Below are 26,811 nucleotides of genomic sequence, written 5' to 3'. Positions count from 1 at the left end.
AGAACGCATCCCATGTTGCCATGGCAGCAGACGGGTTTGATTGGCAGATCCAAGGGAGCTTTTGGAATTTCTAATCAACTGGCTGTCTGGTTTCCTTTCGGTTTTCCGATATTGCTGTTTGACTGCGGGGATTCAGCCCCGTGAAGAAGCTCTGATAACCGGGGCAATTAGCCTCAGCTGTGCTAATGGCCGTTCAAAGCTAGAGGATGTGCTAGTTTTGTTTTGCAATGGTGTGAACTTGCCTCTACTGTAAGAGTGTGATATGCCTTGATGGAATTAATTTGCATAGTAATGGCCAGATATTTTGAGCTCAGTGGGTAAAATGTATTTAACTGGGCCTCAGTCTGAAGTAATGAGGTTGAATCCAAGTTGCACAGTACAACATTGTTTGTCCTAGTGTATTTTTACCATGCACCTGCTTTGAGTCTTTGAAACTCTTCTTAGAAATACATAGTTCCTCTCTAAGCTTACCTCATATTATACAAATAGCCCCCTCTGATGTTAAAATAAATTGCTTTTGGGAAAATAAAGAGAGGGAATGTTTACCTTGACTAAAAAAAACCCACCTAAGGCCTTTTGCAAAAGTTAGCCACATTGCTTTTGAACTCTTCAGCTAAATTATATTCCAAGCAAAACTTTGATTTCAAAGCTTTTAGTGTGTGTGTACAGTGTGTACTTATAGCAAGCAGCCCATCTAAGAATGAGCACAGATTCATGTAGAAACACACGCTCACACAGAACTGTATTAGCATAAAAATAAAAAGCTTCTATGACTCCTAACAAGTTGTGGCTAAGTGGCAGAACAAAACCGTTGTCCACATTACCGGATAAAACCATTGAGTCAGATTAAGATAAAAAGGAGCCCGGGAGAAAGAAAGTGAATTCTGAAGAGGAAAAGACGATAATGAATTGCCCCTAAGAAGCGGTTTGAATGAATATAAGCGTTGAAATCCTCTTAAAGGACCCTTAAAACAGAGGTCACCTTTGCACACGCTCACCTGATGCGTCCACGTTTGACACAGAGCTGCTGCGTAACCATGATGGATGGTGAGTGTCAATACTCCCCCGACGGGTTCCAGCCTGACGGATAATGATGATGAATCGCAGGGGACTTCTTCAGTGTCATGTTTTGGCTTTGTGAAGAGCAGGTGAACAGATTGAAACCTGTACACACATTATTCAAGGGCGGCAGAGCATGACTAAAATATAAGTAGTCGAAAAGCTTTATTCTTCTTTCTTCCACAGCCGTTTAAATGTTTCTCTTTGCTTTACCTCTCCGATCAAAGCAGCCTGATTTCAGTTTATGTGTGTTTCAATGCTTTCAATAAACGCTCTTTACTACTGCAGCACTCTCCCTTTGTGTAAAGTAAGGGTCATTCCAATCATCCTGACACAGCAGAGTGTGAGGTAGCTAATGCACATAAGCCAGGACATCACAAAGGTTTATTGTTGCCTTTTAAACTTATAAACCCGTGTTGGGAATGTGTAAAGCTGATGAGAACATGTAGCTTGTTCTTTTATTGCATACTTCTTATTATTTTTTTAATGACAACTGTAGAGTAGTAATTGAAGAAGTTGGAGAAAGCCGACTTTATCTGGCTGCAGTAGCCACTGGGACCAATAAAGGAGGAATGCCCTTATTTTTGAAAGGGTGGGTGCTTTGATCAGAATCTATACATCTTTTTTCTATTTGGCAACATATTCCATTAGCTAGTTATTTGGCAGCTGTTTTGAGCCGATTCGTCACAGCCCTAAGCTTCTAGTGTTTCTGGCGCACACATTAAACACCTCTAAATGAATTAAATACAGTTACAACAATGAAAATGCAATGCCATCATCTGAGTTGTCAGTATGTTTTCTTTTTTCAAAGGGGCTACCGTTCTATTGTTTATTTGGTAAAAGGCAGCCTTTGTTGAAATGAAGTTCAGACAATTTGCAGAAGGGAAAAACTGTTAAGAACTCAAATCCTGATACACTTTAAAAGGTCATGGAGGTCTGGCAGGTGTGAGCACGTGGAGATAAATGATCATGATTGTCAAAGAGGACAGACCTTTTAGAAAGTGGCAATGACATTAGACCCACATGAGGAATTACTTGTGTTATGTGCCTGATGAGTTTGTGATTTTAGCTTGATTATTTCTCTGTTTGCCACCACAGCGAACAGCTGATGGAGTGCCGGAGCTTTAAAGTTGATACAGTGGATTACAGTGCCCGTTTGGTTCGGATCATTTGGACTATCAATCACATTTTGCTATAATCATTTAGATTAGTACAACTAAAAAATATCCAGATTGCCAAATTGCTCCTGGAGTTAATGGCAGTGATTTACAGTTCTTTCATAGAGTGTGTGTATGTGCGTGTGCTTACGTTAACATGTTTTTCTCAGCTCTCCAGGAAGCATAATAAAACGTATATGAGTGCACGGTAGGGCTCACTCAGACTGAGCGGGTTGTCTAGCCGATCACCATTGTGCATAAAAATTGAATTTTGTTTAACAGGAAATTATTCCTTTGTTTTTGTGTGTTTGTTTAGACGGACCACGACCATCCCAAAAGGAGATCATCTCGCTCAGAGCCTTCATGCTCCTCTTCCTCAAACAACTCATACTAAAGGTACAGTGAGAGAAAAGGATTACTATTATCTTCATGGCATAGTTTAAGTACTTTCCATGATGTCCTCTGTTGTGTTGTATCTATGGGGTTCTCGACCTTCATCTAAAATGTGTGTGTGTGTGGAATTGCATTATGGATGAGTAGCCTGAATGAAACACTGTATCTTTTGTGTTCTTGTATTGATTTGTTCCTGCCGTTTTGTGGGTGTTTGAAGTTCGATCAAAATGAATCAACCAGGGGACCAACTTATTGTTGTCATCCGATGTTATAAAGCTGTAAAAACTACCAGAGATCATGAACGTATCTGTGATTGATGCCCTGTCTGTTTTTTTTTTTTATAGGACCGAGGCGTGAAGGAGGACGAGCTGCAGAGCATACTCAACTACCTATTGACCATGCATGAGGTAATTGCTCAGTGCGAAGCCACAGAGAGACTGAGAGCAGCTGAGTGGAGCTGGTGGCAAATTGTGCATTAAAATGTGTGGGTTGGAGTTATGGTCCACTTAAAGAAGTCAGAGTGTGAGTCAGCTTCGGCGCTGTGAAAGCATAGAAAATGGTGCAACAATGGACTGAACAGAATGTACTCTTCTGTTACAATTATCTCTATTCTTGCACTGAAATAACACCCCACCCACCTCCTGGTCCTTCCTTACACCTCTCTCTTTGTCCTCTAAACCCTCTCCTCCTCTGACCCTTTCGGGCTTCCTCTTTGTTCTTTTTTCACCCGCCTAAACTTCGCTCTCTTTTTTCTTTGCAGGATGAGAATATCCACGACGTGCTGCAGCTGTTGGTGGCTCTCATGTCTGAACACCCAGCGTCCATGATCCCTGCTTTTGACCAGAGGAATGGAATAAGGTGAATACTGACACACAGATGAAGATATGATGCAACTGACACTAAACGTAGCTTTCTTTGCTAAATAAGATGTACTTCTTGTGATCATTTTGTTAACATGTTTATTTTGGCCTTTACTGTTACCATTTATAACAACCAGACACAATTCTCAATATTAATTACAGGAGGCAAGAGGCACAAAATAAGTGAAAGTCAAATTTGTTTATTTATTAAAAAATTAGGAAAAACATTCCTTTATACAATTGTTAATATACTTCCATGTTTGTTCCAATTGTATTCTCAGTTTTTTTTTATTGCACAAAACAACATTTGTAACCTTTGTCTTTGTTATGGGATTTGTCCGATAAGCAAGTAAATCCTCCGTTTTGTCCAGCAGCCATAACATAAATGCTTTACTGCATGGCTAAGCTTTTGTTTATATTCAATTCCAAAAAGGGTAGCTTCAGCCAAGCAGCAGGACCTCTTAAAGAAGGAGTCAAACTGCGCTGCTAAGTCCCCTGAAGCACAACTGCACTTGGATGTGTTGTTGGTTGCTATGGTTAAATATTCTGTTGCCAGAGAGCTAGTCAGCAAAATGTGTGTTGTGTTCTCACACTTATTTCCCTTTCATGTCCTCCGAGTACACTCCTTTGAAGAAATGTTTCCATTCAGCGCACGTGCTGCAGACTTTAAGGATATTTATTTATATATTATATTTAGGCAGCAGGTCTTTACTACACTGCCAGAATAACGCCTGGATTGAAAGTGTTTACTGAAATCATTCATTGACATTTGATCAGTCTTTGTTTTCCATGCTACAGGGTGATCTGCAAGCTCCTGGCCTCTAAGAGCGAGAGCATCCGAGTCCAAGCACTCAAAGTCCTGGGCTACTTCCTCAAGCACCTCGGTCACAAGTCAGTACCTCTTTGTCTCTTTGCTTTCTGTCAGATATATTCTTTTTGCAGTGTTTGTTGCTGCTGCGAAAATCAACCTTAATCTGGTTTTCTCTCACATCTAAAACCCAAATACTGCGATGTAAGATTGGGAGACTTCAGATAGAGTGTGAGAAAAACTCACTGCAGTAAAAATCACAGCAGCCTCCAGTGAGCTTTTGAAAGGCCTTTTGTTTGTTTGTGTACGTGAAGATAATGTCCTCATCATCACGTCCAGGCGGAATAATCATGTTGACAGTGCACACTGCAAGGGAGGTGGAACCTTGATGAGCATACATGAATGCTGGGGGATTTATTCATCCCATGTGACATTGATGGCACTCTCTGCACGACATGGGAGCGGGCTGCCAAGCTGCACCTGAACCTTCCCCCCTCCTCAACATCTGCTCCAACCTAACACCCTGCATGGAGCCTCTTAACTTTACATGTTGCTGCTCGTTGAAATATAACATTGATCCAGATAGCAATTTACACTACCGATAGTTGATATATCCGCCTAATACAAAGGAAAACAATGACATCATGATTTCAGAGCTATCAACTGCTTTATGGTATTGATAATATCATTGATCAAAAATAATAACAAAACCAAAGAAATTGAGAATTTTTAACCCATCAAACTACTTTCAAACATCATATCGGAACTAAATATAATAAAAGATAAATGTATATTTATATATACATAATTACATGTTGTGCAACTGTTCCTTTGTTTCCTGCTTCTAATGACCTGATTATATCTGTGAATATACAGAAGCTCTGAGCATTATTCTCCCAATTCAATTAAAAAAGAATCCTCAAAGTGAGCCAACCCTAATGTCTAAACCTTTCTAGTTAAAAGCCCTTTTAGTAACGCAATTTCCTCCCACTGGCAAGGTTAATCTTCAAAGTTAATAATTTGCATCCTTGCTAACGTTGCCCCAGTGACGCCTGCAGTGATGCCGCTCTGTTAATGCCTCTCGTTCATTTCTCTTGTTGGTATTCATTTCTCGTCCTCTTTGGTCCCATCATAACTGACAGGGCCACATGGTGCCACCTGCCAATATCAAACCGGCATCAGGCCAGTGACAATCAATGTCACTTTCAACTGTCATAAATTATCTTATGAATGGTGTGTGTGTGTGTTTCCTGAAGGAGGAAGGTGGAGATAATGCACACGCACAGTCTGTTCACGCTGCTGGGGGAGAGGCTGATGATGCACACCAACACCGTCTCTGTCACCACCTACAACACTCTGTATGAGGTAGGGGATCAGCTCATTGACATGCTGTGTTACCAGCAACATACATGAAGTGATGCCCTTTCAGTCTGTCAGTATTCAGGTGATTGACGTGGCGTTTCATTGACGGCTGTTCCCCCTCTGTGTGTGCAGATTCTGACGGAGCAGGTCTGTACTCAGGTGGTGCACAAACCCCACCCTGAGCCCGACTCCACTATCAAAATCCAGAATCCCAGTAAGTACTAACTCATTTTAGCCTGCCTGTCTCTCTGTGTGCTTTGGTCTGCCAACAATGCAGTGTTGTTTTAATGCGAGTAAACAAACAACAAAGCCACAACTCAGAAGCCGACACTGCTGCCATGTCACAGTTATTGATCTGCCACTTACTCTCCTGTCCCTCACATTTTCCTCTCTCATTCAAACTACTATTGCCTTCTCTTATCTCTTTCTTTTCCCCATTCCTTGATTTGTTTCCCCTCCCACCCAGTGATTCTGAAGGTAGTGGCCACCCTGCTGAAGAACTCCTCTCCCAGTGGCGAGCTGATGGAAGTCAGAAGACTCTTTCTCTCTGACATGATAAAACTCTTCAGTAACAGCCGTGAAAACAGGCGGTAAGAGTCCCTAAAATGACTACTTGCATTTATTCAACCTGCATGTCATTTGTTTTGTTTAATGATTTGTGTTATTAAGCTTAATCTGCAGCCCGACTCAAATCCAGTGTCTGTGTTGTGTTCCAGGTGCCTGCTGCAGTGCTCTGTGTGGCAGGACTGGATGTTCTCCCTCGGGTACATCAACCCCAAGAGCCCGGAAGAGCAGAAAATTACCGAGATGGTTTACAACATCTTCAGGATCCTGCTGTACCATGCCATTAAATATGAATGGGGAGGGTGGAGGGTCTGGGTTGATACCCTATCCATCGCACACTCCAAGGTAAGAGCATGAAATGCACTTAAAGTATCAAAAAGCATATTTTTGCTCTCACTATTTTGCATTAAGAATCCAGAAACAGAAATCCATTAATGAAGACAAGGAAATACCAAATTCCTACTCAGGAGGACCCATTGTAAACAAAAATGCCATGCATAAAATGTGATTTTTTTCATGGCCTTTACTAAGATTATTTTCTTAACCCGACATTTCCAACTGCTGCAATCTCTGTAACTCACATTTTAATCCAAATGTATTATATCCCGTATTTGTTTTATTAGTAAATCCTATATAAGCAATGTTGAAGTACAAGCAGAAGTAGATAAGTCATTTTAACACAATAATGTGCAATGTCCAAATGCTCTACTGTAAATACGATTTTGAAGTTGGGTGTGGGGGGTGGGCTTCTCCTTTAAGACACTATTCGTTTTTTGTACTGCATGTGCAGTCATTTTGCCCCTTTGTCTGAAAAATGCTGACTGATGAACAAACTGATTTTTCAAATCTGGCTGAAGTTGGGTTAGAGCAGTGGCTCTCAAAGTGTGGGGCGCGCTCCCCCAGGGGGCCGCAGAGGCATGACAGGGGGGGCGCGAGAGACCAGGAGGAAAAATGGTTATTTAAAAAAAAAAAAAAATCATATTTTGAAAAATTATTGATTCGAAAATAATATGATACAGTACAGTACTATTACGTCTGGGTCTCTGTGTTTTATTAAAGCTTGGCTCTGTGTGTTTGTGGAACGAGTACTCGCGAGCGAGAGAGAGAGAGAGAGCGCACCGGTACCCGAGATCGTTGTTGTTAGCTTCTGGTGCTAGCGAGCTACGCTAACGGATATAAGGAGTTTTATCAACAACAAAGTGGAGGAGAGTCCTCTCCTGTCAGACTGAGAGACTCACTGAGCTAAAGGACTCTCAGTGTTATCTCAGTGGGTCTCAAACGTTTTGGTCACCATTAATGTAAACAATTATTTCCGAGGCACACGTTTATATGATCATTATAGTTATACAAAAATAAGAGAATAAATTAAAAACAGGTATGAAATACTATATGACATTAAAAAAAGAATACAGTTTAAAAGGGGAGTGATTTGTAAAATATCCATAAAGAAAAAGTCAATCTGTTTACAGTTCTGTTTCATATGGGTGTTGAGAGATGTATCCAGATCTCTTCATTTTGCTCTCAAAGTGCACCAGATTGATGCTTTTAACTTCAATATTTCAAAATCTTCCCGGAGGAGCTTGCCCCCGGACCCCCCTATGTGAGGTCCACACACCACCTATAAACCTGCTTACACTTATATGTCGTGAGCTGATTATCGAGCCTTCATTCTAACAGTCGCGGGTACACTGTGTGTATGCGTGGGGAGTGTTGCAGTAGAAAATTCCCCTGTATAGCGACCGGTACATTAATGGGAAACCCTAAATGTTTGAGCACCCTCTATGAAACGTCAAGCTCACAGCACCCCCAAAATAAATCTCTGGCGCCGCCACTGAGCCTGACTATTTGTGTTGGGGGGTGGCCCGACTTTTTTTTCTCTCCAAACAGCCTGACAGAAAAAGTTTGAGAACCACTGGGGTAGAGCCTCATTTAATATTCACTTTAGTCTATTTAAAATCTATTGGTTCAAAAACGAAGGACCATTACTAGTGATATTGATTTGTTAGTATTGACATTTTCAGTTAAGCTTTCTTAAATGCTGAAAAAAGCCTCATTGATTCGTACGTATTGACTATTCATTTTTTCAGTGACCTGCGAAGTCCAGCGGGAGTAGCCTGCTGATTTATGATTCATCACAGCTATCATTTTCAATAACTGATCATCTCTCTGTTCACTGTTCAGGACGGGGAATTTTCACTCACCACTTTTCTTGAGGCAGCAATAATGTATGAGACATCAGAGGGCTACCTGTTGGAGGAGTTATTGATGAGAACTCAATGTTAACAATTGTCAGCGCTTGTGTTCTGTTCACATGACCAATTACATCCCCACCCTCTGCCACAGGTGACCTACGAAGCCCACAAAGAGTACTTAGCCAAGATGTACGAAGAGTACCAGCGGCAGGAAGAGGAGAACATGAAGAAGGGGAAGAAAGGCTGTGTGTCCACCATCTCCGGGCTCTCCGCTACAGCCGCCCCTGTTGTCAACGGCAACCTGGAGATTGATGACAACTCCCAGACGCAGACACCTGAGAGCGAGGCTGAGTACAGCGAGGGGGCCGGCGCAGACTCTCGCATCCTCCTGGCAGAAGGAGCTGTGAAGCGACCCAACGGAGAGGCCCTGACGCCCGGAGAGCAGGCTGCCGGGCCCGGGGTCCGGGTGGAGGTCCACGACCTGCTGGTAGACATTAAAGCAGAGAAGGTGGAGGCCACAGAAGTGAAGCTGGACGACCTGGACTTGTCTCCAGAAGGCCTTAGTGGAGGTGTGGGTGGAGGAGGTGTGGTAGAGAACGGACCTCTAGTGGAGGTGGACTCCCTGCTGGACAGTGCTTACTGCGCTGTAGTTCAAAACCTGAATGGGAGTCTGGCGCCTAAAGATGACACGCCAGGCTCAGGGGTCGGGATGGGGTCGAGTATGGGGCTTTCGGGAGTAAGCCTGGAGGATGATGGGAACATGGGTCCTCTCATCACACTGGCTGACGAGAAGGACAGCGTCCCGAGCAACAACGGATTTCTCTTCAGCAAGGTGGGATGTGATGTAGAGATTGTTGTTACTTACTTTTGAAGTGCGGTTGTCCATAGATACACATTCTCTCACAACTTCATTTACAAAAGCAAATGAGTTGCTGTTCTTCTTCCCCCGCTAATATAGAATAAAATGCCAATCTTTTTTTTTTTATCAAGGTCTTTTTATTGGTTTTAAGGACATTTAAGATAAAATGATCAGAACAATACAGTATTACATTCCAAATGACACAACACCCCAAACGCTCCAACAGAGCCCCACCCCTTTTATGGTATTACTGTACCCATTAGTAAGGACATCAGGATTGATTCCATTCACACTTACATGTATAAATACATTCAACGTGACAGGTTCAAAGACATACAAAAAAAAAGTAATAATAATAAAAAACAATAAATAAACAATATTTGATTTGCCCTAAAGAAAACCTTCCTAATGTCTAAATGTTCTTTACTTTTACCCATTATCTCTCCCAGGTTGACGAGAAGCTTCTTCCAGCTCTGGCAGCCACAGACCTTGTGCTGCCGAGTCCGGACCAGCCCACTAACAGCGCCAGTGATGACCTCAGCCTGCTGGCCCACATGACCACCTGTGGCTCAGACTTAACGCAGAGCCAGAGCCACACTTCTGGAGATCTTCCAGAGGACGGGCCCTTCAAAATCCAGAGCCCTCTTGCTGACATCAGCTCTATAGCTCAGGCTGAAAGCCAAGCTCTGATCCAGGCAGCATCAAGAGCAGATTTCCTAGAGGGGGAGGGCCCATCCGGGGCCGAGGGAGAGGCTGCTGGGCTTAAGGCTGGGGACTCAGCCAGCACCACCTCGGACACTGAGAGGTCAGATGATGGGAAGGACAAGGACACAAAGAAGATACAAACTACAGCGACCACTCAGGTGCGTTTATGTTTTAAATGATGTGTCAAATTGGACTGATTGTGTGCAAACAAATCTGCAATTGTAACTACTGTTCAGGTATCATTCAGCTAAAGTCTTTGCCATGTTTTGAATTGAACTTATTTTCCTCTAGCAATTAAAAGACTAATCTAAAAAAACAAGAACAAATGTTGTTGGTGTCTGTCAACTAAAAACGCCCATGTGTATTTTTAAGTGGCAGCTACTGTACAAGCTGTATTCTGCAACCTTCAGGCTGCTCCAATGGGATTTTTGTGTATATTGATTAGCATAAAAAGCTCAGCCATGGACGATTAGTCTCTGCAGAAAAGCAGAGAGCCTGCCCACACATGAACTAATTCTCTAATGAATCAGGGAAAAAGGAATAAGAAGTCCCAGAGAGTGTTCTGTGGTTTCTCTTATGAAATTACATTTCATAACTGTATGTATTATTAGACCAGTAAGGGGTTTACTGAAAGCCCTCTGCTGGCTGACCAACTCTCCCTCCCAACCACCAGGCCCTCCATGGTCGCACCGCAGCCCAGCTGGAGCGGGACCTCCGTGTGGACCTGGGCTTCAGGGGCATGCCCATGACGGAGGAGCAGCGCCGGCAGTTCAGCCCCGGCCCCCGCACAACCATGTTCCGCATCCCAGAATTCAAGTGGTCTCCGATGCACCAGAGGTTGCTCACTGACCTGCTGTTCGCCCTGGAGACTGATGTGCATGTGTGGAGGAGGTGAGCTTAGATGAGCTAATACTACTACAGGACATTGGTATTGATCACAGATATATTGAAAATGATTTGACAAAACATGTCTCAATTGCTCTAAAATGTATTTTGTGTTGTCCATTCGGCACTTATTTTCTCATTTCAGCCACTCCACCAAGTCGGTGATGGATTTTGTGAACAGCAATGAGAACATCATCTTCGTCCACAACACGATCCACCTCATTTCTCAGATGGTGGACAACATTATCATCGCCTGCGGGGGCATCCTGCCTCTCCTGTCTGCTGCTACCTCTCCTTCTGTAAGTGGCTCTACTCTGCCCCTCTGTGGTAGGAAACAAGCTTCAGGTCATCATCCGCTTCAAAGGCCGGCTGTAACTAGATGTTAACTCCAAAATCAGACTTTGAAAACCCAATAACATGATCCCAGGCCAGCATTGATCTTGCATAATCTAATATTTGTTAAATACTGTGTTATTGTGTCTATTGCATTTTTTTAAAGCTTTTTTACAAACTTTAAAATCGTGATTTTAAAGTTGATTATTTTTGTTTTTTTTGCCAAAACGTTTGCCTTAAAAGATTAAAATGTGTTAAAATAAATATACTTATAATAATATTTTCCGGGTTCCACTTGCACAGTATTTTGGCCTTTATTTGGGATTGTCCTTTACATTTCCAATCTATTTCATTTGATAGTTTGATGATCTATTAATTGAATCAACTATCTTCTTTCTTTTCCTCTCTGTGTTACATGTATTTTGTGTCTGTTTTCGTCTCTGTTTTTGTCTGTTTTTGCATGTGCAGAGTTCTAAGAGTAGTGCCAACCCTGTAAGTTGCAGTTTTTTCCTCTTTTCCTCTCTTTCTATGTTACTAATACTTTGTTCTGGTTGATTTACCATTGTGACTGACACTAAACCTTGCTTGTCTGACATCCATAGTGTTTCTATCTGTTGTGCTTCTTTGCTGCTAATCAATACTCCCCCTTATACTGTTTGTATCTATTGACGTCTCTGCCTCAGTCTATCAAGTTCTTTGAGTTATAGATCGTAGATACACTTAATTTAGATACAATTTGTATAATATTCTAGCATTGTTCAAATATTATACAAATGAGACGAATAGAAAAGACTAAAAGGCCAAGGAGGTGGATCAATAATAAGAACACATCCGAGCAGAGCATACATTTACAGATGAAAATAAATAGAGTATGTTTTATGAAAGAAAACAGCATGAGAGTTTTCCTTAAGTCCTAAGGGGTTGCATCTGCTAAGCCTGTCCCATTTGTATCAACACTAAAGAAGGCAGGAGGAGCCGGACCCCAGAGGGGGTCAAAGGGAGAGGAGGTGACCCCTGTTCCTGGGGGAGGAGGCGCAGGGGGAGAGGTGCGTAAAGAGCCTGAGACTCCCACCATCACCAGAAGAGCTAAGAGCACCAACCCAAGTCCTTCTGTCCTCACCTTGTGTGTCTGTTATTCCCCAAATGTCTGTGCTCACATGCTCCGAAGAGACGCTTGCACTCTGTCGACTCTCCACTGCCCTGCACCCCCTGCTCACTGAAGCACACACAGCAAACCTCACACTGGGTTTACAAGTGTAAAGCCCACTTGCTGTGTTTAGATGTATTTGCATTTACTGAATGCTTTGTAATTGATTACTGAGGTTGGAGTCAACAAGGGGAATTTGTTAATTTCACATTAGATATATTCCTGGCTATCTCTACCTGTTCACTGCGACTGTTGTTGCTAATTGGCCACAGTGCTACTGTCACAATCCCACTGTAACCATTACCTGTGTGTCACCAGACTGTACTTCCTGTGTGTTGCCAGATTTCATCACATAAGTGTGTATTTCACTTGACCAGCATGTGTTCTGGGTTTGCTTTTTTGCTAGAACCGTGACCATGACCGCTGTGGTCATGCTCATCGAGATGATGATAGTCCATTTTATAAATGTTACTTTAATTGTATACAATCTCACCACCTTTCTAAAACCAGTGAGAGAGCATCCCTGTTACTGTGGTTACCTGTTTGTTTTTCAGTGAATAACTGGCAAGCGTGTGTTTGTTTATCCTCCCTTTCCCAGACGGAGTTGGAGAACATCGAGGCGACTCAGGGCATGTCTTCGGAGACGGCGGTCACCTTCCTGTCTCGACTCATGGCCATGGTGGACGTACTGGTGTTTGCCAGCTCTCTCAACTTCAGCGAGATTGAAGCAGAGAAGAACATGTCGTCAGGAGGGCTGATGAGGCAATGCCTCCGTCTGGGTGAGTTCTAATCTTTATTTGTATTCATTTAATGATTGTTCTTTTGATTGTTTGATTTGTCTATGAAATCTCTTTCCAATCAATGACAAAGCACAAGCCTTAAACCTCACCTATCTGCCTTTTAAAATCGAAAGCTACAAACTTTCTTATTTGGGTGTTTCAGTTACAAGGAAATACAAAGACCTATTCAGAGAAAACATGCTGGTTCTGTTGAATCAGAAATGTTATTAGCTGTGATATCTTCCTAGCATCCAACGTGACATCATAAAATGTGTGTGCATTGCAATAGATTAGCATACAGTCCCTCAAAATCTATTGTAGTGGGCTAGGCTCTAGTCCAGTATCATTTTTGCACCTGCTTACCTATTTCTCTTTTTTATTTGATTGTGTAATTGACTGATATTTGCTTATCATGTTGTGGTCTTGGTCTTGTATTGAATGTACACACCCTGAAAACAAATACATTTAGACATCTGTTGGACATCAAAAAGAAATCCTTTGACACTTGACCTTCAGAACAAAATAATAACAGGTTCCCTTCTCTACCTCTGTGTCCATCAGTGTGCTGCGTGGCAGTGAGGAACTGTCTGGAGTGCCGGCAGAGACAAAGGGATCGAAGCTGCAAATCCTCCTTAACCAGCAGCAAGTCGCAGGACAGCCTCCACAGTGCCTCCACCAACAGCAAGGTATCTTACACACACATCAAATCAAATGCTAATCCAGCACACAAAACTCAAATCTGACATTGAAACTTGCACTTGGCATGACATTTGACATTCTGTCTTCCATATTTAGCAGGATCCAGACAGACTCCTGCAGGATGTAGACATCAATCGTCTTCGAGCTGTTGTTTTCAGAGATGTGGTAAGCATGTGAATGTAACTATGTAGACTGTAGTCTGTTTTAGTGTTTTGTTTTTTTTACTAAATAAATGTGTTTGTTATTTTTCTATAGGATGACAGTAAGCAGGCTCAGTTTCTGGCGCTGGCAGTGGTCTACTTTATCTCCGTTCTCATGGTGTCTAAGTACCGGGACATTTTGGAACCCCAGCGGGAGATTGGCAGGTCCACCAGCCTATCAGGGAGAAGCATTCGCCACGAGATCAACTCCCCAACCAGTACAGGTGATTCTCAATATAAGAGAGGAATCTTGGAGGAGCTGGTGGGGACTCATCTTTCTAGTCAATACTCACTTCAGGCAAACAACAATACCTTTGACATGAACTTCAGACGAGGACAAAGATAAAGCTTACAATCAGGAAAAAAAGATGAGAAAGAGAACAGATGATATACGGTACATTTCTTGGCAATACATTACACTAAAAAATAAACTTTTGTTCCTTCAGAGCACCCATCCACAGGCTTCTCTGACAAACAGACCCCCACCCCCGTGGACGACTCCCCCCGCGCTGGCATCCCTCACACGGACTCAGGCATCGGGGAGGAGGGCCATGTGGCCGGGTCCCTGAACGGCTCGGAGATGGGCCTGGGGCTCGGCCTGGGCCTGGTGGGGAGAGAGACGGACAGAGACAGAGACAGAGAGAGAGACATGGGGGGAGGGGGCACCGACCTGCTGTGTAGCCTGTCTGACGTCAGGAGGTCACAGGAGAGCCTTCTAGACTCGCCCCACAACCCCAACATCAGCCAAGCCCCGCCTTCCTCCATCTCCAGCATCAGCCAGACCAACAAAGGCATCAATGTCAAGGTCAGACCGGCTGCAATCTGTCTAAATGTGTTCATAGAGATAAGGCATTTGGTCCAATGTGGTTAGGAAGTGCATTTAGTCAACACATGCAGCCTTGAGCAATTTAAATTAGGTTTTCATAATTAAGACAAATCTGTATTTTTAACTATGTTATATTTTTGTAATAAAATAATTAGCACATTTTTGTTGAATAATCAATTGATCTGTAAAAAGACAGACACTAGTGAACGATGTTTGTCTCAGTTTTGTCCAGTTTTGTTGATATCTTTAAATGTATTGTTTTGTCAGTGGAAAGCGCCAAAGATATTCCTGTTTTTGAATTAAAAAAATACTTGAAGGATTAATGGATTATGAAAGTAGTTAGCTGCTTGACAACGGGATTAGTTGAGTAATCGTGGCAGCCTTAGTTGAATCCCCTAAAACTGTTTTAACGTTAATATCTTTCCACATATGCACCTTTCAGTGAGGTTATATAAGGTTATATCATATGCTCTTTTCTGACTCGTATACATTCGGAGTTTACTGCTGGGAATATTTTCTTTGTTGTTGTTTCAAAGAGTTTTTGGACATTTCAAAGCCTACATTAAAAGCAACATTACCACAGTCACAGTAAGCCTTTTAAAGAATTGATTATGTTAAGCCGTTACATTCCTCACAGCTTGTCCTTTAGTCACCATGAGGGTTTTCCCTCTGAAATGCAGGAGATCCTGAAGAGCTTGGTGGCAGCTCCAGTCGATGGCGGTGATTTGGGACAGGACTCCGGGCCGACGCCCTATCACCCCGACCCTGCCCTGAAAACACACCCTATGCTGCCCATGCAGTTCCACTCCTTCGACAGGTCAGTCCCACCAACTGTTTGACCTACAAGAGGTGGAACATGGACAGAGATATCAGAGACAGTACACTCTGACACATCCATCAATGTATAGATTTTCTCCAGTCAATACTGATCTTTTGGAGATGTGTTTTAGTTTGCTGCTATTTGTCAAATTTGCAAAAGCAAAGGACACAAAAATCAATTATTTGATTAGTATTTAGAACATGACCCCCTCCTCTTTGGATGGTTACATACATTGACAAGCTTACGTAATGTGCTTTACCTATGCCAGCAGTCACATTGATCTTCTGAGTGAAACCCATATAGAGATTTTGGATATTGGCTTGTTGGTTTTTTCTAGCTTTTATTGTCATTAAATATGTGTGTCATTACATATATATAATATATAAACAGACACATTTAGTTGGTAATTCAACATGGAAAACAATGATTTCTGTGTAGTAGCAGTGATACTATGAAATGACTCAGATTAAATTTGTATACTAGATTTTAGACTCTGTCTTAAATTGTATAGGGAAAGAGATTCTGCTGATTAATGATAAAGTCTTTGAACATGACAGGACAAAATCTAAGCTGGCTTCACATTTCCCTCTCTCCTCCAAACTGTTAACATAAAGCCTCTCTGCTGCTGAGTGATGGCCTGCTCATATCTCCTGTGCATCACTTAGTCTCCTAGATCCTGCTCTCTGTCAGTCCTTGAGAGCTCAGTTATTGATTGTAGAGTGTGCATAATAGATCACAATGGTATTTATGTCCAGCTCCAAAATGTCCCCCCCATGTAAATGTCTGACTCATGAAGACAGGCGAAATACGTCTCATTTATAGAAATAATGGCAATTAAACAGAATTGTGTGACGGTAAAGAAAATATGTTAGTTATTCTAAAAAAACACACCTACTGTACATAGCCAAATCTAAATATCTAAATATATTGATACACTGTAATAATTATTCTTCATAAAGCTTAAAAAGTGATATCTAACAGGTTACAACTATTTTTAATTGTTTAATTTGTTTTAACTAAAAATGCACAACCCTTTAAGTTGCTTTGTGTGTTTTATTTATAGTGGCATAAACCAACAGTGGCATACATACAGAGGCGATATGACAGAGAAAGATTTGATAAAAAGAGTAATGTGTGAGCAGCTTTCTCTGACTGATGCCTTTTTGTCTTATCTCCAACAGGAGTGTAATGGTTCCAGTCAAGAAGCCGCCACCCGGCAGCCTGTCAGTCAACACGGTGGGCACGCCCACCACCAGCGGATCAGCCGCCGCCGGCAGCACCCCAAATATATTTGCTGCTGCGACAGCAACACCCAAAAGCATGATCAACACTACAGGTGAGAGATAACACAGATATAGTGCACTCGTAAACAACATTTCTACACCACCACAAACGATTTAGCTCATTATTCTTAAAGGTGGGGTAGGTAATTCACTTCAGAAACAATTGTTGTTATATTCCATGGAATGCTCATAACATCCCGATAGCAATTAATACATTAAATGCTTTGACAATAATTACATTAAAAAAATTCATCTGTGGAAGTAAAAATGTGAAAAGCACGACCAATCATCTGAGCCGGCCCGGCTAAAATATCTGATGGCCTACCTGCCTGTCAGCCTTCCATCTGTGCACAAACTTATCTCGTGCCCTCATTGGTCATGTGCGCGTTCGTGTGTGTTGGAGGAGGGGCTCTGTAAGGAAGTCTGAAGGAAGGGGCAGATTTTTTTCGGCTGCGTACTTTCAAATTCTCGCGCACTCGAGCTGGTTTCTCCATTCTTACCTACCCAACCTTTAATCTTATACATTATCATATATAAAATATATTTACCCGCATATATTGTTGCACTGCATCTCTTTAGTGTGCGTAGAGGTAGCAGGCATTCAGACTGATGGCACTTGTCCCAATCCTGTTTGTGTTAAAGGCCTCCAGCAAATCAAAGGCAGCTCCATGAAGCACAGCTGAGTTTCTTCTCTTGATAGAAAACTCTTTGATGCTTTTCTTTGCTGTCCTTTGACAGCCAGAACAAACTACAATAGAAACAAACTGAACCATGGCACTGGCAGATGCTTCCAAGATTAGTTTGAACCTATTTCAAGGACAGGATCCAGATCAATGAAGGCGCAGACCACTCATTTGAAGCTGAACATAGAAATATTACACAGGAAAATCATGCATTAGATATTTTTTGACCCAAATATGGTATCAAGAAGTGTAAATGAATGACAACATCGGAATCAAATGCACATTTACGGACATGTGGGTTTGTAATCAAAGCTTTTTCAGCCCGTCAGACATATTAGACTATATCATGCCTGCATAATGAACCACGGAAGGGATTTGTTTCCTGGAATGGATTCTGTATATTGATTGCAAAGCGATTTTCACAAACGGGGGCCATTACCCGAAGACAAGCAGCAGCTCGTCTGGTGAAATACTATCCAAATTGAATTGGTTTGCCGCTGTATAATACGGTTTTTATCAATTTTTATCCTGAACAATAATCACGGTCATGCTTGATTCATGTTAGAATAATACAGATTTGGTATCATTCTCTGTCCTGCCTAGGTGCCACAGACTCTGCCTCCTCTTCCTCCTCCTCTTCATCGTCCTTCGTCAACGGTGCGACTAGCAAGAATCTGCCAGCTGTCCAGACAGTAGCACCCATGCCAGAAGACAGCATGGAGAATATGAGGTCAGAGCACTCCACACGACAAAGCTCCTCATCACTTCATCCATTCACTTCCTTCCCACTCTTTCTGTTTTGTCACCCCCCTCTGGCATTTGTTTTTACGTTGATATGTAAATGTTTTCCGATTCATTCCTTTCCCCCTATTACTTCACAATTATGGTCTTCATCCTTCCCAAAACAAATTCACTAGCTCACTCTCATAGTCATTAGTTCTATAATACAGCAGGGATAGATTGGGGTCAACTCGGGGCACACACATGCTTTTTAAATCCTTGGTAAACCTGATTACAGAGGATACTAGCCATGATAATCTTTTAAGAACGTCAGAAGCAATGTCAGTTCAGGAAATGTTCTGACAATTTACTTAAATAAAAACAGTAATGACTCATTTCTACCAGGTGACACGTTCTTAATGAAAGGTCAAAAACACCATTTCCATATTAAGTGATTAGACATAAATAGGATATTGAATTGATTCCAATATATATATATATATATATATATATAGTCTACTGAAAGCAAGTATAACTATAACGCATCCCACCACCAACACATCTCACTCAGTCTACACTACGGCTCTTCATCACTGACATGGCAACTGTGTTTAAATGTCACTCTTACGGTACGTCCACTCAGCAGCTTTGAAAAAATCTTGAAAATCTTGGAGCTGGGCGTGTCTGAGAGCTTGGGGATTTTTTGCGAGCAACGCGACCAACAACCAATCACAGGAATCTCCCGCCCCCGACATACAAAGCTGCTGTGTGGACGTACCGTTAGAGAATGTAGACTACTGTGTGAGAATCCCAATTGATTTGTTATTTGAAAGCATGTAACTACATTTTCTATAATCATATGTTCTTCTATAGAGTTGTGTTTCCATAATATGTATAGGTATCCATAATAAACGTAAGTATGATAATATTAAGTCAAATACTAATACAGAAGCAGTAATAAATAATTCACTGTAGCATTTTGTACCGCAGCATTTCTGTCAATGTACTCTCTCTTTAGAAAGTTTGTTATGATTTGTGCAATTCCGTGTGCTTCTGAGAGCGCACACGCATTTAAGAGCCTGCGTGCGTGTGTGTGCGCTCGTGTTCTTTAATCAGTGTGTGTGTCTTTGTGTTGCAGTGCCTATTGTGAGGTGGCGCAGTGTGCGCTGCGCAGCGGTCAGACGCCCCCTGAGCTCAAGTCTTTTAGCTCTCTGGCAGGCTTCCAGGCAGCTCCCCGAGATGCAGGACAGTGTTTTAGGCAAGGAGATGCTCTTCCTGTCCCCATGCCCCCTCCCCCCCCCCCCCCCCCCTTCCCCCTCTCTGCCCCACCTCCACTACACACCCTCGTCACACTAACCCCAGATTCAAGATCAGACCTCAGTCAAACTGTCTTTGCAAATATCTAGCGGCGACATTTTTGCTCAATCCGACTCCTGTTCCAAATGTCAACCGTCTGCTTCTCTGAGCAGCTCCAAACTAAATTAAGTTTTGTGAACACTAGTGACCCAGGTCTGTTCCAGAAGTCACATGCGTATAAGAACAATAAGATGCACTGCCATATTTTAGTCTCTTTTTCTTCATACTCTTCCTCTATTACTTTCTCTATTTGTCAACTGAACATAGAATATATATTCATCATGTCGTCTACAAACATTTAGATGCGTAGTGAGGCAAGACACAATACATGTGCAATGCAGTTTACAGTAGGGACTTTGACTTTGCATCCCACAATATTAAGTTAATAAACAATAAGTCTTAAAATGAAAGTACCATTAACCTATCTCTACCAAAACTAACCCAACCATAGTGCTTTCCTTCCAATCCATCATTACTTATGTTTAAATTCTGTACATTTTTGTGTCTTCTGTATCCATTTGAGTCATTTTTCAATTTCTCTCTCGTCTCCTGTGAACATCTTCTCCATTGCTTTCCTCTCGTTCCGTTTTCTCACCTTCCTCTACACATTTCTTTCTTGCATGTTTTCCTCGCTCCCTTTCTCACCTACTGTAAGTCCCCTGAGTGTTTCCTTGTTCTAATCTCATCTGTTTCATCATCACTCCTATTCCTTTCATCTTTCTCTCACTTTCTTCCCACCACAGTATCACCACCAAGTTGGAGCGCGCTCTGGAGAAAGTGGCGCCCCTGCTGAGAGAGATTTTTGTGGACTTTGCGCCCTTTCTCTCCAGGACGCTGCTGGGTAGCCATGGGCAGGAACTGCTCATAGAAGGTACAGGTGCTGTACACGGCTCCTTTTCTCTAACTGGCGTCTCTCTGTGGAGTCTCCCCATTCACTGTCCCTCACCGCGATGTTTGTGTGTGAGAAAATAAACGAGCGATTGGATGAGTGGATGTTTTTCTGTGTGTTGTGTGATTGAATGAGAGGGTGAGTGTCTCTGAGCTGGCTGCTTCACTCATTCGTCAAGCAGGTATGAAGTCAGTATTTTACACTATTTTCAAACAGCTAGTTAGATAACGACATCAGATGATGTTGTTTTGTCAATAATACTACTGGTATCACAGCGCTGTACTAAATGTGATGCATTCTTGTCTCTGCCCACCTGCTTCCTGGCGTCCTGTTTTCGTGATCCACCGTCTCAATGTTCTCTCCCTCTCCTCCCTTCCTGCTCTTTCTCCTCCCTCCCCTCCCCCTACTGCCTCCTTCTTCATCTTTCTCTCTACTGTTTGTTCCTGTCTTCTCCGTAGCATGCTTTTTTATAAACTTGACTGTGATGGCTGTATACAAGAGCAGAAACCACTGACACTACAGTGCGTTCTTTGATGATATTTTTGTATCTCGAGGCTGTGTGTGTGTGTGTGTGTGTGTGTGTGTGTGTGTGTGTGTGTGTGTGTGTGTGTGTGTGTGTGTGTGTGTGTGTGTGTGTGTGTGTGTGTGTGTGTGTGTGTGTGTGTGTGTGTGTGTGTGTGTGTGTGTGTGTGTGTGTGTGTGTGTGTGTGTGTGTGTGTGTGTGTGTGTGTGTGTGTGTGTGTGTGTGTGTGTGTGTGTGTGTGTGTGTGTGTGTGTGTGAGAGAGAGAGAGGGAAAGGCTCCTGACTGCTGTATGTCTCTGTGCTGCAGGTCTGGTGTGCATGAAGTCTAGCACGTCTGTGGTGGAGCTCGTAATGCTGCTCTGTTCTCAGGTTGGTACCCCCTCCTCTCCCCTTTCTGTTTACTGCCCTAACACATATGTTCCACTTTTCCAAAGCATGTCCAAACCCTTAATTTGTCCAACCTATTTCTTTTTTTCTTTTCAATAATCGTCTGAGTCGTTAACACACAGGAAGCTTTCGGGGTTATTGATCTGCGCTGTGGGTGAGCGTGTAATGAGCGCATTGCAGATGTGATATCATATCAACTTATATGCACCATCACATCAAGGCCACAAAACACATCTTCCATGACAATCACATGCATATCAACTTTTCCGACAGGATTTTTACTTGAAATAACGATATCAAAGCCTGAAGGTTCCATTGACAGTATGTCTATCTTCTTGAATAACACTCATAAGAAGGAATTACAAAAAAGGTACTTACCACGACAGGCGTTCTCCTGAAGTTTCCTTTTTCTTTGATACGATGAAGTTTGTCTCCTAACTATTCTTCTTCTAAGAGCTCTTGTCCTTAGAGGAACCCCTCAGATTCTTCAGCTCTTCTACTCTGCTTTCTTCTCTCTGCTTCATCTTCTACAGAACCATCAGACTCCTCTTATTTTGCTGTCCATTTTAACTCAGTGTTTCGGTGGCGACTGCTTTCATCTACTACCACTCCAACACTACCCGTCCTCGCACCACTCCCTCTCCTTTCCCCCTCCCCTCCACTCTCCCTCTCGTCAGCATGTATAGTATTACCCCAGGCTCCGGCCTCGTCTCCCATTAGATGCCCAGGAGACCGAACCCTAGCCCAGATATCGATCCTCTGGGTGGGGGGTGGGGGGGGGGGGCGTAACAGGAGATGCTCACACGTGTCCTTCACAGGCCTGAGAGCTGGTGGAGCTAATGGAGCTCTGATAGTTTGAGGCTTTCAACAACACTCTCATCCTGCTCAGAAGTCTCCACTCTAATATGCACAGACACATAAAACACTCACATACTCTTAGATGGGTGCTTTTTTATTGACACTTAGAAAGCTCTCCGGATGTTTCTCCATCTTTATTCTGTGCTGTTTTGTGCTAGAATACCTTACATTGGTGATGGTTAATGATGGGTAGGTGTATTTCTTAGTGAATAAATAAATAAAGCTACTATTCTTCTCAACTCTTACATTTTTATCAGCTGATGAACTTCCAAAAACACATTCGGCTCTGTGACAATGTGTGACATTTAGAGACATTTATGACATATCTTATTTTACCAAGTTCATAGAAGCAGTTGTTAGCAATGACAATCTTAAGTCTCCGGCTCCCTCAATGCTAATTAAATATGTACAAAAAAAAAACTGAAATATTTAAATGATATAGTAAAAACTAAAAGAGGGTCTAACCAACACGTTTAAAATAAGGGATAATACATATCATTGAAATACAAAATAAAATACAGGTGTATAAGTTAAACAGGAATGACAAATGCATAAACTGAAAGGAAACAGGAATGTGGTTTAGTTTAGTCAGTTTATTGAACATGTCAGAAACAAAAACATACAACAATAATATATATATATATATCCTTTTTCTTTCTCACTCAAATTAATAATTATAACAAAGTACAAAAAAAAAAAGAATAATAACAACAACAAAAAGAATAATAATTCTCAAATAGTCTCTGTCATGTTCAACAGGGGCAAGAAGAAGCTTAAAAAAACTTTTCCTGGCCCTACCCCCTCTAGCATATATTTTTCTTATAAATAAAATATTAGGTCATCGTCATCAGCGACATTTTTGTTTGCTTTTTGACAAAACAATCAGAAAGAAATTACTTTTACAATGACAAGAAATAACAACAAATGGGATTTTACAGGTCCTGTTCATAACCATTAATGATTTGGCTCCTAAATAATACTTTCAGTTTAGATAGACTTGTACAATATTTCAGTGCATCATTACAGTTATTCCACAGACTAACACCTTTTGATGAGATGCAATGAAGTTTGGCATTTGTTCGTACGGGTGGTTTTTTGAAAATGCAGTTTCCTCTCAACGTGTGCATGCTTTCTCTCCGTGTGAAAAGTCCCTGGATATTATGGGGACTTTTAATTATGTATATGTGTAATGGTGAAAGTACAAATACAAATATACACTTGTAAAACATAAGTAAAAGTATATAATAAAAAGTATGCATACACAAATATAATTTGAAACATTGCCTTTCTGGTTTATGGCAATATTTAATTCACATTTTTCACATGTTTGTAAGTAAATATCTTGATTCCTTAGTCTTTTCCTACACACAACACCTTTTTCTTACCATATAATGTTCATACTGTGCATCTTGTACACTTAGGAGTGGCAAAACTCCATCCAGAAGAATGCAGGATTGGCCTTCATTGAGCTCATCAACGAGGGAAGGTAATCCATCACACAGACTGCACACCATCCCATAAGGCTTCCTGTGATTCACACATTAACCGCAACACTGTTATCACTGCCTAACAACTAATGCTTATTATAGAGCCCTAATGAGAGTCTTGCCAGGATAAGTGCACAGTGCCATGTGTTGGTTGCAATTAACCGTACAGTGATGGTCTTATTTCAGTGCCTTCCTTTTATTAGAAACTGTATTGTACATAATTAGAGTAAAACGCAAAAAACGAAATATTGAAACATCCCGAAAAAGGATTCTAACTATTAAACAAAGCGGTTTATCCATACAAACATTAGCTTCAGCTGCAGATAGACCAGTGTTATTGATCTAATTTAGGACAATGTATCATATTGAGGGAAACTTTCTTCTTCCATTGAAACTTGAAGGTGATGCTAATACCTGTATATACTAATACCTCATTTTTGTTACTCTCTTCCCCCCCGTCACCAGACTCCTGTGCCACGCCATGAAGGATCATATTGTACGTGTTGCCAACGAAGCAGAGTTCATCCTAAACAGACAGAGGGCAGAGGATGTACACAAACACGCTGAATTTGAGGTAAACACATAGAGCACCGGTACTGTTAGTGACATCAATAAAGCCTCCAGGGAACAAGCTTTGTTTTCATTGTTTTTTGTTACAATAATGAGCAGACAAACAGTCTGAAAGCAGACAGGGTCATCCTGGGTAAAAAGAAAATGCTTACTGTGTTGTAGAAAATGTGATATATAATATACATACATACAATACGTACTTACACACACATCTATACAATCTTACACACATTTATCTCCTTAGATGATCCAAAAGAATACATGTATGCATACCAGGGTTTCCGCTAGGATTTTCAATGTCGCTAGGTCAAATGTCCGGAAATAATTTATTTTACTGGACAAATTTGAAACTTACCGGTCATGTTTCAATAATAATAATAATAATAATTGTGTAACAGAGTTTCCGTTAGCATGTAATTACCGGACTAGGAACGGATATGCTGATGTTTAAAACTAATTTAATGGGGCTCATTTTTATATTGCTTCAGTTTATAATCGTAACAGATCGAAAAGTTCAGATTCATTTTTCAATAAATGATACGCTTCCACAAACAACATAATTATTACATTCAAACAAACTACTTGTAGTAGATGAAGTACATTATTCAAAAGTTTACATTAACTTTGAATAATAACACGGGAGAATTAAACGGATCCTCTCCCTCTCTCCCTTTCCTGACAGCCCGTCTGTTTCTCATGCAGCTCGCTAAACAGTGGGCGGGGCTTCAGGTGATCATGTAGAGCTGCGTGTCTCGGTCAGACTCAGCAGCTGATCTGATCTCTGATCTCTCTCTCTCGCGTCCGGTTACACTTCACTCGCGTTTATGTCCATATCGATCAGATCCAGCTCTCCTGATCGATAATGACCGGCAGCTGATCGATGAGAGCATCCCTAATTATTACCGGACATTTTGACCGGCAGGTTTTGAATTTACCAGTTTTTAATCAATTTCACCAGCTGATGCATACGTGTATACATATTTAGGCATGTAGGGCTAACAAAGGCAGGGTTACATCACACTATCAGGGTCTTTGGGCCACTTTGTCCACGATTGACCTTTTTAAATTTTCTGTCCTGGCTCTATGATTCTTCCATTTACAGATGAAGTTCGGTGTATTCGGTCTTAGTACAGGGTTAAGTAAAGCACATTTTCAAAACACAGCAAGTAGGTGATAGGACATCAGTTGGGTACTCCTTGTTTTTTGTACTGTTTCTGCATCCTGTATAACTCTTTCCCTCTCGCTCTCCTCCAGGCTAACTGTGCCCAGTACGCTGCGGACCGGAGAGAGGAGGAGAAAATGTGTGATCACCTCATCAGCGCAGCCAAGCACAGAGATCATGTGACCGCTAACCAGCTGAAACAGAAGATCCTCAACATCCTGACCAATAAGCATGGAGCGTGGGGGACAATGTCACAGAGGTGAGCGCGAAATGAGAGGAACTGGGTGTCCAATTATACCCTGCCACATTTTTTGATTGCTGCTCCGCAGGATGTCATTTGATAGCAGACGTTACACAGGGAACACCTCTTGCATATAATGAGAAAATGGCATCAGTGTGTGAAGTGATTATTAAGTCAGCACCATCCATCATGTTAGGTCCATATCACTAAAACACATTACCACAGCAGATTATGGCTTTTATCTGTGTAAATGTAGTATCATATATTCAATAATTGAAGTTGCAGCAGAGACTTAGAAAATCTATTTCAAGTTCTTAAATTCTAGATACAGTCAGTGCTGAAATAAAGCCATTTATGAAAGAGGACATGGTGTTATTAAACATAATTAATTGTACATGAACTTCAGCACACACCCACACAGAGAGACAGCTAAATGCTAACATCGTAGCTGCCAGCTGTTTAAGAATGATCGTTTTCTTTAGCACACTTAAATACACACATTTAATCAGTGATGGCGTGCTATCCAGATCTGCCTCCAGACTTGGGAAGGACACGGATTTAATTTGAGGACATGTGACATACAGCATCTGAATCCTGTCTCCTCCTGTCACTGTTGATTAGGTACATTGTACTGTGCATGCTGTTAGTAAGCAACTTTTGCACAGCGGAAGCGTTAATTAAAGTGAAATTGCATCTGAAGTTCTCTGTCCTCAATTATGTTTGTTAACATTAGCTTAGTGCTGATGAATAGTTTCACTCTTAAATGTCTAAACCTTGCTTTTCATATTTGTTCTTTGGCCTGTTACATGTTTTTTTTTTCTCTTATTTGAAGTCCAGTTAATCGTTTTTGTAGTGTTGGATGTTTTATTGTAAACTCACCTTTCTGCTCAAATACTGCCTTTTTACCCAATAAAGTGGGACCTTTTGACTGTAGGAAATGAGTTCTGGAAGTAGCTAGCATAAATGTCAGCTGTAACTTCAACTTCATTGCCCCTAAAGGAAAA

General features: G+C 41.6%; 1 protein-coding gene across 7 annotated transcripts in view; it reads left to right on the top strand.

Moving 5' to 3' along the window:
• The first annotated feature begins 2,532 nt into the window (after nucleotides 1-2,532).
• The window catches only part of LOC307020761 (neurobeachin-like), a 37,171-nt gene continuing 12,892 nt past the window's right edge, over nucleotides 2,533-26,811 (top strand). For 5 of the 7 annotated variants that reach the window (XM_079652304.1, XM_079652303.1, XM_079652302.1 and 2 more), the window contains exons 1-28: nucleotides 2,533-2,612; nucleotides 2,954-3,016; nucleotides 3,370-3,467; nucleotides 4,247-4,360; nucleotides 5,534-5,642; nucleotides 5,772-5,853; nucleotides 6,106-6,229; nucleotides 6,356-6,548; nucleotides 8,547-9,227; nucleotides 9,704-10,117; nucleotides 10,633-10,850; nucleotides 10,990-11,143; nucleotides 11,646-11,669; nucleotides 12,140-12,223; nucleotides 12,923-13,103; nucleotides 13,665-13,789; nucleotides 13,899-13,967; nucleotides 14,058-14,226; nucleotides 14,449-14,807; nucleotides 15,509-15,645; nucleotides 16,830-16,984; nucleotides 18,218-18,344; nucleotides 19,473-19,592; nucleotides 20,434-20,567; nucleotides 21,410-21,471; nucleotides 23,769-23,833; nucleotides 24,300-24,408; nucleotides 25,659-25,825. In XM_079652304.1, coding sequence (XP_079508430.1) covers nucleotides 2,580-2,612; nucleotides 2,954-3,016; nucleotides 3,370-3,467; nucleotides 4,247-4,360; nucleotides 5,534-5,642; nucleotides 5,772-5,853; nucleotides 6,106-6,229; nucleotides 6,356-6,548; nucleotides 8,547-9,227; nucleotides 9,704-10,117; nucleotides 10,633-10,850; nucleotides 10,990-11,143; nucleotides 11,646-11,669; nucleotides 12,140-12,223; nucleotides 12,923-13,103; nucleotides 13,665-13,789; nucleotides 13,899-13,967; nucleotides 14,058-14,226; nucleotides 14,449-14,807; nucleotides 15,509-15,645; nucleotides 16,830-16,984; nucleotides 18,218-18,344; nucleotides 19,473-19,592; nucleotides 20,434-20,567; nucleotides 21,410-21,471; nucleotides 23,769-23,833; nucleotides 24,300-24,408; nucleotides 25,659-25,825 — 4,370 coding nt within the window. In that variant the 5' untranslated portion in view covers nucleotides 2,533-2,579. The remainder of the gene's footprint in view (nucleotides 2,613-2,953; nucleotides 3,017-3,369; nucleotides 3,468-4,246; nucleotides 4,361-5,533; nucleotides 5,643-5,771; nucleotides 5,854-6,105; nucleotides 6,230-6,355; nucleotides 6,549-8,546; nucleotides 9,228-9,703; nucleotides 10,118-10,632; nucleotides 10,851-10,989; nucleotides 11,144-11,645; nucleotides 11,670-12,139; nucleotides 12,224-12,922; nucleotides 13,104-13,664; nucleotides 13,790-13,898; nucleotides 13,968-14,057; nucleotides 14,227-14,448; nucleotides 14,808-15,508; nucleotides 15,646-16,829; nucleotides 16,985-18,217; nucleotides 18,345-19,472; nucleotides 19,593-20,433; nucleotides 20,568-21,409; nucleotides 21,472-23,768; nucleotides 23,834-24,299; nucleotides 24,409-25,658; nucleotides 25,826-26,811) is intronic. The other 2 variants (XM_079652305.1, XM_079652306.1) reach the window with 2 other exon arrangements.

The sequence above is a fragment of the Notothenia rossii genome, assembly GCF_949606895.1.
Source record: "Notothenia rossii genome assembly, chromosome: 9".
Taxonomy (NCBI): Eukaryota; Metazoa; Chordata; class Actinopteri; order Perciformes; family Nototheniidae; genus Notothenia; species Notothenia rossii.
The sequence above is the reverse complement of the archived record's forward strand: the minus strand, read 5'-3'. Positions and strand labels throughout refer to the sequence as shown.